The sequence below is a fragment of the Macrobrachium nipponense genome, chromosome 27 (genome assembly GCF_015104395.2).
Source record: "Macrobrachium nipponense isolate FS-2020 chromosome 27, ASM1510439v2, whole genome shotgun sequence".
Taxonomy (NCBI): domain Eukaryota; kingdom Metazoa; phylum Arthropoda; class Malacostraca; order Decapoda; family Palaemonidae; genus Macrobrachium; species Macrobrachium nipponense.
This window is the reverse complement of record NC_087216.1, coordinates 11,027,643-11,044,889: the sequence shown is the minus strand read 5'-3', so window position 1 is coordinate 11,044,889 and position 17,247 is coordinate 11,027,643. Positions and strand designations below refer to the sequence as shown.

At 35.4% G+C, this 17,247-nt stretch overlaps 1 protein-coding gene across 1 annotated transcript in view; it reads left to right on the top strand.

Moving 5' to 3' along the window:
- LOC135200503 (pseudouridylate synthase RPUSD2-like) overlaps positions 1–17,247 on the top strand; it is a 258,696-nt gene that overhangs the window by 147,986 nt on the left and 93,463 nt on the right. The window contains exons 2-5 of the mRNA XM_064229153.1: positions 3,445–3,532; positions 4,969–5,090; positions 6,727–6,827; positions 8,574–8,661. Coding sequence (XP_064085223.1) covers positions 3,445–3,532; positions 4,969–5,090; positions 6,727–6,827; positions 8,574–8,661 — 399 coding nt within the window. The remainder of the gene's footprint in view (positions 1–3,444; positions 3,533–4,968; positions 5,091–6,726; positions 6,828–8,573; positions 8,662–17,247) is intronic.

Sequence of the window (17,247 nt, the reverse complement as noted above, 5' to 3'; positions counted from 1 at the left end):
TTCATTCAATCATATGCCCGTGCTTCTAAGATCATGCCTCTTCAGGTAATCAGCTGCATTATAGTGTACCTGATAATTCGTTTATTAATAATAGCAAACATATGTATACAGAAATTTTGTATGAAAATTCGTAGCCTACCTAAGTCTACGGGTACAACCAGCCTCGTTTCGCGGGCAGAACCAATTCCGTTCAGGGAATCCCTTCTCACCCCCATCCCCTTCGGAGGGTGGAGGAGGTAGGATGAAACCCCATTATAAACCATCTTAGGAGTCTCCACTATATCCCTGCCAAGTTTGATGCCCATCGGATCAGCCGTTTGGCCGTGATTGAATGACAGACGGACGGACAGACAGACATTACGCCCATTACAGTAAGATAGTCTGTCTTTGATTCGTATATAAATGCACATATCTTAAAAATGTGATTTAACGTAACATTCATTGATCGAAGCCCTCCTTCTGATGCTGGGAGTATCTCAACTAGTAAATAGAGTGTGCCAAGTTTACAGTATGCTTAATAACATGCATTTTTTCGTTTATAGTCATAAATAATGTAACTTAATACCGTACGCCTTCAAGCTGCACAAAAAAAGTCTTTGGGAAGCAGGGAAAGCTTTATGGTTTTCGTAATAAATTGAAATTCCTTGATGCTAAAGTAAAGAAAACTGAGTGACTATATTCTAAATAAAACAGTCTTTAGGAAACACAGTCAATGAAAACTTCATGTACTATACTCGGTTTTTTTTCCATCTGTCCACCCGCCTGTGGTGTTTTCGTATGGTAACACTGCGTCCCGGGCTTTAGATAGTTACATTCAGCTTACATTCAACAATAATAACAATGTCCTATTTCGAATATTAACGGTGTAATTCGCATACAGTAAATTATTAAAACACTTTCCAGTTGCAAATGTACCCAGATATACTTTTATTTACCTAAAACTTACACATATCTAAAGCCTGGGACGCAGTGTTACCATACGCAAACACCTCTGGCGGGTGGACAGATGGAAAAAAACAGAGTATAGATAACGCATTCAAAGTCCTTTCTAAGAAATAAAAACAAAACCCAGGGAGAGAGATGGGACGTGTGTGCGTTTGTGAGTATTCTGTGTCTCCCAGGATCCATTTACATGGCTTCGTCTGTCGCTTCAGACATCTTGTTTATATGTGGCCGCGCGAAACCCCGCGAGCAACCTAACTTGCAACCTCTCTTGCAACCGGTGTTGAGGAGGCGATCTGCAACTTACAACAATGGTTTCATTGTCCCCGTCGCTTTTGCCTATCGCTATTAAAAAACCCCCCCCCCCCCCCCCACCCCCCCCCCCCCCCCCCCCCCCCCCACCCCCCAGTCCCCTTCCCCTTCCCCTTGCTTCGGGGTCATCTCTCGGTGCGAAACGCTATCTGGCAGCTGTTGAAAACGGCGTTGATGATACTGATGGTGATTCTGATGATACGGTGATGGATAAAAAGAAAATAGACGATTGTGAAGTTGCTGTGCTTATGGCGGTGTGGTTAGGGAATTCTCATTGGTAAAAGTCAATTGATGAGGTGCTAGAGTTTGTATTTCAAAATTGCACGACTGAGTTAAACTCTCTTCTCTCTCTCTCTCTCTCTCTCTCTCTCTCTCTCTCTCTCTCTCTCTCTCAGAGAAACGGAGAGACTGATATTCAGCTAGGCCCTGTCCACACTAGCGGGCACTGCCCGATTGGCAAACGCTGTTCCCATAACCCGTTCCACTCTACTGACCGACCGAATATGGAGTCAGAACGATACGATTGTCTGGTAACACTGCTTCAGAAGCGAGAAAAAATGTAAAATATGAAGTGCTCGAGTGATTGCCTGCTAGTGTGGACAGGCCTTAACACATGCAAACATGCAGTATACATATTGTGCACAAATGCTTGTGATATCCTTCATTAAGGCAAATCTGCTGCTTATGGTAGAAATTTATTAAGACATATTGATTCGGGTCAGGAAAGTACAGGATGTCTAGACTTTGGCCGGTTGTATGCGTCTAGATTTGAGTTCCCATTATTGATACGTATTGTGGTAGTGCTTAAAGAATTTTTTAGGGTAAGTCTACGGAAGTCAGTACTCAAGTTTAACTATATACTGTAAATTATATATATATATATATATATATATATATATATATATATATATATATATATATATATATATATATATATATATAAACTTATACATTTTTGCGGTATAACACATTTTACTGTGACAGTGGATATTTGAATTTCTTTAACGACAGAGTAAATTGAGATTTTTTTAACAGTTGCTGCAGAAACTAAATATTCTGCATAAGCAGATGGAAAGGGTAACCCAGTATCCCGACTTAGCCCAGACATGAAGAAGACGTTAAAAGACGCTGGGATTTAAATATGAAAAAATGAGAAAGCTTAATTCATGAAGAAGAGATGAGAGAGAGAGAGAGAGAGAGAGAGAGAGAGGAGAGCCTGTCAGTTTTGTGTATGAAGCAGGATGAAAGGTCTCCAACAGAGAAAAATAGACAAGTGACCTCGTTGGGTGTAATACCAATAGACAACAAACGCATATGATCTTCTGTGGCTCTCGTGAACCCACTGAAGATAGAAAGTCGTTTGAAAGAAATGGAAAAGCGAAACGTAACAGTATTACCTTGATTACTATTAGTAGATTCACATCAACCGTGCATTTGATGTCTAGGCCAGTCCCTTACGACGCTCCTGATTGGCTGCTGTTAAGCCAATCACAGGGCTGGAAACTCGCAGTCTCTCCCGAGAGTTCATATGGGTAGGATCTATGTTCCACCTCTCCTGAGGGATACCCCTTTCAAAAGTATCCCTCAGGAGAGGTGAAACATACATCCTCCCCATGTGAACTCCCGAGAGAGACTGGGAGTTTCCGGCCCTGTAATTGGCTTATCAGCAGCCAATCAGGAACGTCATAAGGGACTGGCCTAGACATCAAATGCACAGTTGATGTGAATCTATTATAGTTGGGCTTCACAGCTTTCCACAATACTTGAGCCCTGGCATTCCTTTCTCTAACCCTTCTCCGGTGTAATGGAATTATACCTGGAAGGAGTTGCAGAGACTGGCGGTTCAAGTTGAATTTGCTTTTTTTTAACTACTTGTAAAATTAATTTGAGTGAAGTTACTGGTGATTTAGGTACATGGAGATTTTTTTAACAACAGTGAAGATGATATTTAAAAAAAATTGATTTATCGATAAGCTAATTTTCTTCGTTTTCTAAATGAATATTTTTTTAAAGACTTGTTTTTTATTATTGTTAATAACAAATATATTTATTACTGTTAATATCAGATGTATTTATGAAGGAACTGACTGTATCAAATAAATGGTTTTTAACTTATCTTTTATCGTCATTATGAATGATCAAATTGCCTATCCTGGAGTCGTTAGTAATAGCAGACAATCTTCTTTCCAGGCCAAATTGGAGACGAAGGCACTTAAGGCAAAGAGACCCGGATTCTCAGAGGAACGTTACAACGAAACTTCATATTACATAGAGAACGGTAAGTAAATGCTATGAAAATTTCATATTGAAATTATCTCGAAGCGAATGGGGGAAAAAAGTACCAAGGACGCACGAAGTATATCTAAAAATAACTACAAGTTGATGTTCTACGTAAGTCTTCACTTACCGTCCGGCAAATCACTCAAAATGAAACTTAGATAGAGCAGTGTTAAGATAAAGTTTATTGGGAAAAAAAATGAACGTTTTCACGGAATTGTCTCCAGATATGGTAACATTGGGATAAAAAAAATTGGCGTTTCTTCACGCCATGGTATTTATTAGGCTTATGAAGGTTTTTCCCAAGATCACGGCATGTTGGGTTTTATTTTCGTGTAGATCATTCCGAAAGGATGTATATTTTCGTTTCGTGTTTCGTTATAATCGTCCGATGAAGTTACACCCCCTCTGTAACCATGTTTTTCATCAAGGAAAATTAAAGATGACATGCAACTATATAGTAAAGAAAAAAATAATAAGATCGTTACCACCAAGAAAATGGGAGTTTTTTTTTCACACGTCACATAACTTTATATATCATTAACCTCCTTCGTCTGCAAAACCCTTCTTCCCCCCACCCGCTTCCCTTCCCGTCCATTCCCTCCCCATACCTTAGTCTCCGCTCTCCACACAACGTAGTCCTTTTTTCCCGCTCATCCTCCCCTGAGAAGGAAACCATATCCACGCACCAGTCACTGTCAGTTGGGACTGTCCCATCACTCTTATCTTAAACTGCATCTCGCATGAAGCCTCCACTACCAGAAAAGGTAATATGATCATGTCGAGAAGAAAAATTCAAAAGTCCCCGAGTCACTTTTCCTCTCTCTTGCCGCAGCTCGTTTAGCGGCTCCTCGTCGTTTGATGTTTTTCTACTTTATTTTGTATTATTATTTTCCATTTCGTGTTTATTTATGGGTGCGTTTACTTGGTGTTTGCGTCGTCGTATGTATAGGTTTATACACTTCATTTTTGTGTATGATTAAGATTGATTAGGTTAAGGAGACAGGAGGAATATATATATACACACACACACACAGACACACACACACACACACACACACACATATATATATATATATATATATATATATATATATATATATATATATATATATATATATACACGTGTGTGTGTGAACGTTGGTTCTGTATTTTAGGGAAAACTGCTCTTGTTTCTTGTATGTATATCATTGCATTGACAATTCGAAACTAACTATATAGTGCTTGAGTGTATAATGATGTTGGGAGTCTCCCTTAAAATTTCAACTCAACAGATGATAGACATGAACGTTTGTAACAAGAGACTTTGAACCTTTCATCTCATCAGAATTAGAACAGTAGAATAAGAAGGGGGGAGGGAAGTGATTTTTACATAGATTCAAAAACCTTTTGCACCATACACAACCACAACTAATTTTTTGAATTATGGATTTGCAGGTTTGAGGAAGGTGTATCCTTACTATTTCACATTCACAACATTTACCAAAGGACGTTGGGTTGGAGAAAAGATCCTCGACGTCTTTGCCAAGGAGTTTCGGGCACACCCAGCAGAGGAGTATGTAAGTACAGATGAATGTTCCATCCAGGATCAATGGTCTTGGTCAAAGACTCCGACTTCTCACTTCTGTGTGTTTCAGTACTAAGGAAAATTAATATTTTATTTAGAATATTTTTTCATCTCCCTTTTATATTTTTGCATTGTACAGAGGTTGATTGGGTGCAGCTAAACTTAATAAATAATGTAGATGAAGGCACTTATCTTTTACATCAAAGTATGAGTCATAAGGAAAAAAGGAAAAAGTCTAGATGAGATATATATACGTATATAAAATCATATAGTTAGGTAGGTTAATTAATGATAAATTCGAAAAAGAGAGTTAATGGTCAGTGCAGTTATTTCATTATAAAATGTCAAATTAAGAGGTAAACAGAACTACTATAGTAGATTCACATCAACCATGCATCCGATGTCTAGGCCAGTCCCTTATGATGCTCCTGATTGACTGTTGATAAGCCAGTTACTGGGCTGGAAACTCTCAGTCTCTCGAGAGAGTTCACATAGGCAGGATGTATGTTCCACCTCTCCTGTAGGATACATCTTTCTAAAGTATCCTTCAGGAGATTTGGAAAATGTGTCTTGCCTATGTAAACTCTCGAGAGAGACTGAGAGTCTCCAGCCCCTGTGATTGGCTTATCAACAGCCTATCAGGAGCGTCATAAGGGACTGGCCTAGACATCAGATGGCACGGGTGATGTGAATCTTCTCTATTATTTTAGATGGTCTTATATGTTCTTGTTGAAAATCCTTTAGTGTAACATTATTAATTTTTTTACATTTAAAAGAGTTCATGATGTTGAAAAGAAATTTTTTCTTAAATGTGGTTAAATTGGAAGCATAGCAAAAGAAATTAACTTTCATTTTGGGGATGATTTATGTTGCATTCCTAAGGTTACTATGGTAATTTTCTTATTTGAGGGCAGTACTAACTTGATTTTGTTATACGTTGACCTCTTGGTAGCCCAGTTTATTATCCTTATAATTGTAAAGCAGTTCAATGGTACCATCAAGATAGGATAATTGACTTTCAGTACACTAGAAGTACACTGTAGCTAAATCCAAGATAGCATCCCTAAGTAATACACTCTTCTGCACTCTATATTCTGTCCATGCATTTAGACCAAAAACCCACTCTTCTGTCAGGAACACATCTAGAGAAAGCATATATATATAAATAATTGAGGTGGTAAGGGATCAGAATCCCCCAGGCCCTTTAGCAAAACATGAGGGCTTGGGATATTTTATTTACATTAACTTATTTTTGTTTTCCAATAAATCTTAACCCAGCGATATTTACTTTCTGGTATGCCCACAAAATGCAATTTAGTGGTATGCATGTACACAGTTTTTTATATATGAAATATGTTTGAATATTTTCTTAATCTCTTATCCAGTAGTTAATTTTATGTATGCTTAGCAAATATAAATGCAAGAACTAATTCAACTGGAAGTCTTGAATTTTTTCTCAGTCTTCGTGTCCTTTTATTTTTTCTGATGAAGTAGTCAGTTCCCATTTATATCTCTTTGTTCTTCCCCAACACCTCATTTCAGCTCACTGTTTAGTATGTCATTTTTCTCTTATACTTTCTCGAATCATCCAAATTGATCTTATGTGATGCTTTTGCTTGTGTGTGCAGGAGCGGTGCATCAAAAGTGGCACCCTGACCGTGAACTACGAGAAGGTGGACACAGACTACCGCCTGAAGCACAACGACCTTCTTGCCAACATAGTCCACAGGTATATCAGCCTTAGACCCTGCTCCCATCCATCCCCCTCTCCACATCTATCCCCTCCCACCATCTCCATAAACCAATATATTACCATTAAGTCCCATAACACTTTTCCTTCTGAAGTGCACTAGAATATTTTCTTTTGTTTATTATGTAACCCCAGAGAATCAGATTGCCAGCACTACATATATGAGTTGTGCTTGCATTTTACAATAACTTAAAGATTCTGCAGTAATGCACAGTGTTATCTTGCTGTTGCAATTATTAATTGTCCCTGTATCACAACTTATTTGCTAACTTTCTTGCTTAAAAGTTTTTAGCAAAGAAATAAGGGAATTGGTGTTCTTATTGTAATTGTATTGAATCAGTTAAAGCTGGCAGACTCCATTATCAGCTGTAAAGTAACTGGCTTTTTTAGCAAAGCGATAGTAGAACTAAGTACGTAATCATTAATCACGAAGGGCCCGTGCTACGGCCTTAAGTTTTTTTATGTTTTATGTGATTGTAAACTATCATCAATGCCATTCCAAGCATTTGACATCTTCTGCTTGCATTTCAGTCTTTGATCCTTATCTTCCATCCTCGAACAGGAGTTACAGCCTGTTAGTGATATATTTAGGTAAAAATTTTCATTCATGAAATAGGTAATTTTGTGCACCTAATTGGGATGACTGTTTAGTGTTTGTAGGAAACATTAGGGCTAAGTTTAGGCAAAATAGTAGTAACAACTTTAAAGGTTAATTTTTGTATTTTAATTTGGTAGATGTGTCGTATAGGTATAACATTGTGATATCTGTAGAGTAAGTATTAATAACTTATTTGTGAAATCTATCAATATATAGTGTACCATAGTTTTTCTTTTTGTGAAATACTGTAAACAGAATCTATGTATAAATGGAAAGAATATTCCCAGTATTGAATAGTAGAACTTTTTGTTTCAAGTATGAAAAATTTGTCAACTGGGTACAGTTATCTATGAGAGTAGGCATTCTTTATTCATTATTCCGAATTAGGGAGCAGGAAATGTAAAACTTTGAAAAATAGTAAGAATTTGAATACTGATTTTTATTTGTACATGTAAAAGTGTGATGAACTGAATTTGATTTTTATGATGTTCCATTCTGTTGATCTGATATAGTTCAGATTTTAAACATTTTGACTCTTATGAAGTAGTACCTGAAATTTTTGCTAATACGTACTATAATACAGTATTTTGTATATATAGAAGAGTTATACTAAACATTTACATCCAAGCTATACTAAGACGTACAATTAATAAAGTTCAGTTCTTGACAGTCTGAAGATGCAAGGGGTTTCATTCGGTTAGTTAAATTATACCATAACATAGAACATAACCATTGCATTTAGAAAATCTGGAAAACTCATGGTAAAACAATTAACTGTTATAGTTAAAGAAGGTAATTCGTAGTTTCCCATGAAAGTAAATGTATTTGAATTAAACAGCCCCCTAGAAATTATGCTATAAAAAATCACACACTATAATGTTAGGATAGTTATTAAAAAGATTTTAGTACTAAGCTTTTTGACTTTTTGTAAACTTAATGTCAAGATACTGTGTAGCATTATGAGAAGCAGCCATTAATTTCAATATTCATTGTATAACTTGATATTTTATTTGAATTTTTATTGCTAATCACTTAGTCAGCCAACACTACACCACCCCACTACCCTGGTTTTTGGGGAGGTGAGGTGAGTGGGGTGAAGGTGCAGATGTAAGTGTCAATGGTTTCAGGCATGAGGTACCTGTGACGGCTGAGCAAATCCCCATCGTACACGTGGACGAAGACCTTGTTGTGGTGGACAAGCCTGCCTCTATTCCTGTAAGTGGTGTTACTTGTCACCCCACCACCGCCATCACGTACACCACTCTAGACTTGTCGCCCAGCACTCACATCTATACTTCATGGCTTCTACTGTTTCAAAGCTTTTCCACAATATTAACATCTTATGAAAAATGGCTTTAAGCTCAAAACCATTTGTCAATTTAAATTAGTTTACGAAAGTAATATGTGGATAATCCGAGTACTACAGTAGATCAAAAGCCATTTGGAAATAGATGTGAGGCATGTTAGTGAAGGGTACTGAGTTCCCAACAGCGCTTTGCTCGGTCCCAGATCTTGTATGAAGTCCCACCAACGTTTTCCCTTCAGACCCTCCCCTTGCTCTATTTCCTCTTTTATTAGAACCAATGTTTTTCTTGCTTGCACTTGGTCTGATCCTATTGTTGACTCAAATTTTAAAATTGATTTGTGTTTTTCACTCTCCAACCTCCATCCCCTATCCATGTGCTCCTTTAGTGAATTGTAAATTTATCCCTGAAATGAATTATAGAAATATACAGGATACTTTTTTCTGTACGTTTTTTTAACATGTATCGTGTACATTGTTGTAATGTTTGTTTTTTGCAAGGTATCATAATTCACAGATTTTACCCGAAACACAACACGGAACCAAATTAGTTTTATGACTCTACTTTATTGGACAACTTAGATCTGGGCTCTGTTAGCAAGGCGGCGAGGGGAGGCGGTGAAGGGTGTCCCTCTGTTGTTGCTAATCTTGGTGTTTTCAGAGTGGTGATGGTGATCGCCGCAGCTTACCTGGGTGTGTGTGGGAGACACCTGCAGCCTTTTCATTAGCTCGCATTGTGCATTGTCGGTGATAGATCAATTTTCTTTTTTTTTTCCTAATACAGTTCATGGTTAATATAGATGCTAAACGCAGCCGTGTTGTGATTGCTATTGCAGACATGAGACACCGGTGTTAGCGCGAAACATTGAGATATTACATTTAGATGAGGATTTGGTCGTTCTCGACAAGCCATGTTCCCTGCCGGTGAGTAGTAGCAGCGAGCTTTAACCCGGCTAGCTAGCTGCCTGCCTAGTGTAGTGGGGTGGGAAAGCAGGACCCCCACCCCCCCGGCATGGTGTGGTCAGCACTTCTCAAGGCCATAGAATGGGAAAACGGCACCCTCGCGCGCGTGCTCCAATCTGCATAATCCGCATTATGAGCTCTAAGCTCTTAGCGGCTCCCCAGAACGCTCACTTTCTGCGGTAGCTCTACAACGTCCATCTGAACGCAGACGTGTTTTTAACGGCGAAATTATCCCTTAAATGGCCCATAAATTGACTTTTTCGCAGGACAATCCTTAACCATAAAATGCTCTGGTGGTCATTTTTGACCTGAATTGATGCTCTTCGCCTTTGTTTAGTACATATCAGGTTCTGATTGAATTACAATTGTACAAGTTTCAGTTCTAAAATTGAGTCTCTTTCATTTCAACATTGACCAGACTTTCAGTAGCCATGTCCATCACAGTTTCCTCCAGTATATAAGTATTACTCCCATCCTCCATTATCCCCTCCAGTGGTACATCATATCCTTTTCACCAGCTTCTCTTTTGGATTCTATTTACGTACATTGCTGTGCCTAAGCTTCCAGCATTGATTGTCTTTTATATAAGTTCATATATGTAAGATTATTACTCAATATTTTTCCATTCCCAATCCTAAAAATCCTTGAATAAATTGCTGTTTTATGAGTTATTGTGATTATGGAGCCTATGCTAAGCAGATAGTCCTTGCCCTTTAGTTCAGCCCTCATCATTTACCCTATTCAGATCTCCCAAAATGTGGATGCATTTGACCCAACCCTTTTCTCCACTCGAATTGGATCCTTTGCACCTCCAAAGCAGACCCAAACCTGGTTCCTGGCACACATGCGATTGGCTGCCCGATCCCCCAGTTTTGGCCCTAATTTTTTTTCCATCCAGTGCAAGGTTGCAGCATGATTACATACCTTGCTCATTTAGGTACCATTGAAGCCCTTATCTTTGCACCCTTAATTTGCAATTTATTTTTTGTTACATTTCAGGATTGATTTTCCAAAGTGGACCTGGCCCAACATAGCAAGCCAAGGACGAGTGAATTTGTTGATTACCATTGATTTAATTTTTTTCCTTGTACTGTTTATGATGATTACGATAACTCTTTTGTTTTTCCCTGGCATGGTTTATTATAAAATAGTTTTCTTTTTACACCTCTTGCACCATTCCCCTTTGAACTTCCTTGTTTTTGTAGTTTTGCACATTTGCACAAGTTTGTTGCGTGACTTTCAGATTTTGTAGATTTTGTCCCTATCCTAAATACATATATACCACAAGAGTATCAGGTTATTTACATTTAATGGAAATAACTTTCTGTTTTAACAGTTACACATGAATTTTATTAACATAATACATGTAGTGACTGTCAGATTGGCCAAGAAATATTTTGTTGTAACAGTACAGTCACTCATTTTAAGATGTTGAAATATTATTTCACCTTTAACACACTGAAGCTTGATTTGTTTAATACTACCTCAGGTGTTAGACTGTCTCATTTTATGCCTTTATGTTTATGAATAATTTTACTATTTCCACATATTCTCTTCACGGTTCATATGGTTGCATGAGTCATCATTATCATCCCATGTTAGTTTGGCCAACCAGGCGCAGGTTGATGATGATAATGGTTGTCATGCCTTTTCTTCATCACCTTCATATGATCTGAACTGATATTGTTATGACACTATAACATGACATAATTATCACTGCTCCTTTTGGCTATGATTTTTGTAAATTCACTTCCACTGTTATACATCTATTTCATGAGCTGGTGTCTGGTAAGGTAATTTAAGATATGACTTGGAATCGCCTTTCCGTTATACACAAACAGATAATACACACCATGATATCCTTCACACTAAAGTTATTCTGTTGCTAAAGTCACCATTTACAAATACTGTATAGAAGATGTATTTCTCTTCTCAATAATTTTTATTTTTTGTTACCTCATCAAAAAGATATTCTCTCCTCTCTGTAAATATCATTACAACCATGCCACTACCATTAACTTCACCTTCTCCTTGCTCCTTCAGTCCAACAGTTTAGTTATTTAGTTGTTGCACATCATGGGATTTTTTTTTTTGGTATGGATGGTAGAGCATCTTAGTTCCCATGATGGCGGTAGGACATTGCCGCATGTGTGATCTCAGCTAAATGTGGCTGATATTGAGTTTTGCCCCCCCTACAGGGCTGATGAGCATCTTGACCACAAAGACATGAACTATAAGTAAGTAAGGTCGCATAGTCTATGAGAGACAATTACTGTTCCTGGCAATACTAATCATTACACTGTAATTTTAGGAGAGATGTACCGTATATCCTTCACTCCTACCAACGAGGGTTTGTGTACCTCTTTGAATGCCACTGATATTTAAAATAACTACGTTCATTTTTCCCGTTCCTCACTAAAAGATTTTTAGAATCTGAGGATGTCTAAATTGCACTGATGTCCTTAGTACCTAAGTGCTCTGAAACCTCTTATGTGACCTGACCTCTCTTGACCTACCCTCCTTGGTGTGGCATGGGTGAAGACAAGAGAGAATTCTAGACTTACACAATTTTAGCTTAAGCCATCATGCACATGCAAAACTGTAATTGATGGCCGAGAAGAGAATTCTAGTGTCAGCAGTCTGTTAAAATCACTTAGACAAACATGCCCTCACTTGTGAGCAATCAAGGGCCACAGTAGGTAAAAAAGTATTTGTTGCTTCAATAAATTATTTTAAATTCTTTTATATGTTAAATCACTTATACTGTTGAGTAACATATACTTTTATAAAGACATTTACTCTTCATTCACTGTATACATTCATTACATCATACTTTATCATATAGCACTACACTAGGATCACCCTCACTTTGCTATTCATGTCAGTGGGTTTCTACAATTATGACATAAATTTTGTTATTTATTTGCAAACACCAGACAAATGACTCATATTTATGAATGTCAGGCAAGTTTTTCAGGAGAAGTGGTTAGATCCTGCATTATTCCTTGTAACCTCCTCTAACAGCAACAAGCTGATACTTCTTTAACCAAAGAAAACTATGAAGTAATGTCTACTGAAATGTGATTTTGTGAAGATTGAGAGCACCTCTATATGGCTCCTTACATCTTTTTTCAACTTTAACTTATAAAATTATTTAGGTGCTTTTATGCTAATAGGTTATTGTAACAATCCCTATAAATTTATTGATAATGAAGATAGCTAATTTTTGTGCACTTGCCACCGAAAGTGAATGTAAAGTATACGATTGGAGTCGTGGAAATATGAAAACTGTGCACTTTCATCAACAATACTTACGTTCTTTTAAAAAGGTAGTGTAACTTGCAAATTGAAAGTATATTAGTAATTTAGGTTATTTTTAAATTAAATATTTATATAGAGAAATAATGATTAAACACTTGAGTAATTTACTTACGTTGCTCCGTGTGTATACGTATTACAATTACCCAAATTTAGACACTGGCAAAGTTTTTAATAAGAATCAAGGAAAGCCACCAAATTTTTTTCATAGCTAATTAGTATTGATTTATCTGGAAAGCTAAAAACTTCTTCACAAAAGTGATTTGTTGCAATGCTGTTTATACACAGTAGTACATATCTGTATTCAATATATTTTTAAGTTTTGATGTAGCTTCTTGTGATCCATTTATTATCAGTTTGTGTGCATATCTTAGTTAAGGTTGAAAAGTAACCTGATAATCAGGTATAACTTTGAAATACATAGATTTAGACTACATTGAGTCAATTAGAGAGATATGTGAAATATTTTAGTTTTCTTCCAAGTTTAAAGTTAGATTTTGGTCGACCCTCTTGAGCATTAGGACAAACAGATGATCTTGTCTTTTTGAAAAATAAAAGATACTGTTTGTATTTGTTACTGAAAAAATTCATACTATACTAAAATTTTAATGCTGGGACAGGAGAAGATATAACACTTTCTTAGGCCAAAGAAAATTTTTAGTTCTAGGAAATACCAGATACAATTGAATTAATAAGGTATAGATCATTATCTGAAGCATGAAACTCATCAATACACCATGTGATACTATACTAATTGAATATTATTGGACTTGAAAAATTTTTTGAAAGGACGAGGGACTACAAAGATATTTGTCCCATGTCTTTAGGCATTGATGTTAGGCATTGATGTTATTTGTACAAGATTAACACAAACATTTTATAACACCAATAGTACTTGAACAGCTTTGGTAATTTGTGCAGTATTACTGAATTTATAGTCAGCCAGTTAAATGTCTTTAAGAAAGTATGTACTCGTACATCAGTAGGATGTGTCAGTCTTGTGACTAGAGTATTTTTTTTTTTGTAGGAATGCTTCTTTTCTTATTGTTGCTAAAAGGATTAGCTTATGGCCTATATGGAATTAGAGTTACACTGAAACATATGAAACTAACTAACAAACTGTTAGATCTTGTACTGTATGTATAATATGTATTTTATAACAAGAAATCAGAATTTTACAGTTGATATTTACACATTTCTTGCAGTCATAAATGTATTCTTTTAGATTCCAGACAGAATTGAAAGAGATAGGCACAGATTGGGTTTCAAATCTGATTTTTTTTAAATGGTCCTTGAAAATTATTGAGGGCTTTGATGTCATTTTTTTACATAGTATGTCATGTACTTTGCCAAATTAATATTGTGCTATTGTACATAATACTATTCCCATCTTTAAATATCTCAGAGTTCACTGTCATCAGCAATTCATATACATCTCAGAGTTCACTGTCATCAGCAATTCATATACTACTCAGCTTGGTGATAAGTTTTTACAGTTATTAATTTCCATTCAAATCTTAATGTTAAGTACAGTAGTGTCCATCATGGTAAGACTGTATCCAAATTGCATAGCTTCACCACAGGGCAGCTTTTAGTAGATATCTGTTAAATAACTTAATAGATAAGTAATAATGATTAACATGGGGATAGCTGAGCATAAGAGGAACATCCTAATGATAGATCTCTGATGTTGCATGCCGAAAACATGATCATGTTAAGTGCCAGTTACCATATAGTATGTGGATAGCCAGCTGATGAGATCAGTAAATGAAATATTACATGGGAAGCACATTGGCCACCAAAGTGCATCAAAGCAGGACTAACACTACAGAATTCACTCTATTAATGTGGTTCTCTTTTCATCACCTTATTCTTTTTATTGAGGTTTATATATATATATACGTATATATATATAGATATATATATATATATATATATATATATATATATATATATATATATATATATATTATATATATATTATATATATATATATATATATATATATGATATATATATATAGAAATATAAATATATATATATATTATATAATATCTATATATTATATATGTGTGTGTATATATATATATATATATATATATATATATATATATATATATATATATATATATATATATATATATATATAGTATATATATATATATATATATATATATATATATATATATATATATATATATATATATATATATATATATATAAAATATGGTAGGAAAAAAAAAAAATTGTGAGCAGTCAGATTTTCTAAAGCTACAATAGTAGAAAGATCCTGCATCAGTTATTCTCTCATCTCATATTTCAAGAACAGTTGATTACTCTTGAACATATAGAAAAATAATCATCAGTTTATATAGTAATAGAAGTCTGCTTTTACTTGATTAAACATTAAACTTTCACATGGTTGTTATGTAAATAAAATAACTGTGGAATAAGCAATTATCAGTCCACTGAAATTACAGGAAAAAAGAGTACATAATTCAGTGAAGTAGATGCAACAGAAAATGGGATGAAGTCGTCTTACTTATCCGCTCAATATTGTAGACCCAAAGGGGTGAATTGATTGTCCTGTCCCAGTAACAAATGTGAGCTAATCCAAAACCTTAGCCTAACATTGTAATTTACCTATGCACAGATCTTTTGTAAAAGCAAAAATAGATAATAAAAGCAGTACGTATTTCATCTTTCTGAAATAAGTGAATGTTTGTGAAATGCACATGGCATAGGCTATAATAACTAAGCTAAACAGTGGTAGTTTGTAATACATATATTGTATATGAACATTTCAACACAAAACAATAATAGGCAATTATAAGAAAAGAACTGGGAATTTAAGGGGTCTAGGCAGTTATTTCAAGAATTGGAGTAGGCACAGTACTAAGGTGTTCTATAATTAATTAACAGATCAAAATGCACACCCTACCTCCAGGATACCATCTTTATTTCCAATGTAAGCCACAGGTCTAAAAAATATTTGGAATTGAATTGGAGGTGAAATTACAAAATCATTAGAATATTTTATAAACTGGAGAATAATGTACGTAATGCTTTAAAATGTTTTGACCGAAAACATACACGTACTGTATTTTGCAATCTAGTATCAACACTTAACATTTGTTTTACTACTAAATAGTATACTATTAGCAACAAGAACACTATCACTCCCTTTGAAATGTATGTGGGCTCCTTTTGTCATGAAAGGAAAATAAAACAGAACTCTGTTTCACCTTACATCAATGTCAGACTGTTTATGGCGGTTAATAAAAGGTTTTGCACTGTACCTTATGGATTTAATTTACATTCTGAATTAAAGTGCTATAAGTAACACTTACAGTGCAATACAATGTGTTTTCTTTGAAAACAGTAATGAAGTTTTTGATGAACACAAAGATGCTCAATTTGATTTTGGGTTCATGGTAACTCATAAGACAAGGAGGAGGCAGATTCAGTAAAAAATCTCCACCCAAACATCAGACTCAACATGACCAGTACTTTGCCTTCTCTCACCTCTGGACATCATTCAGCAAATCAGCACAAGTCATTCCATGAAGCTTATACATATCCATAACTACACTACTGAGTTAACTTGCTTGTCTGAGCAGAAGTTATTGGAACAGTATGTAGTTCACTCCCAGTCCAGAACATTTGATGTTTGCATTATTGAAACAGTTTTGCTTATCTGCTCATTTTTGAGCAACTTTGTCCATAAGTGTACATTTTTTTCTGAATGCAGTTGAAGGTGTGTGTTAATACAAAGAAAGCAGATTAGTGGGGTAATGCAGTATCTTGGAACATTTACTTGACTGGCTCTTAATTTTATGTAAAAAAAAAGCATCATGTTCTAGGTCCATTAAAATAATGAGGTTTCAATAGAAAATATGCTTCAAATTGTTAATTTAGTACTCAAAATTATTAACGCTTTTAGGTTTGGAGTTAAATAGCTGTTAGCCTCAGAATATGTAAGGTGATTGTGATATAAACAATTAAGTTAGAAAAGATGGAAGATGTAGAAATTACTTACTGTTATTTAAAACAGTATTTCTTGTTTTTATCATAAATTTCATGCAAAGCATTTAAAGTAGAAACCTTCACAGACATGAAGCACTATCTTCATAAAGAAATACACATTTCCAGTGATCTTAACACTTCAAAAGAATATATTCAATAACTGTTAAATGTTGCCAATGAGTGATTATGAA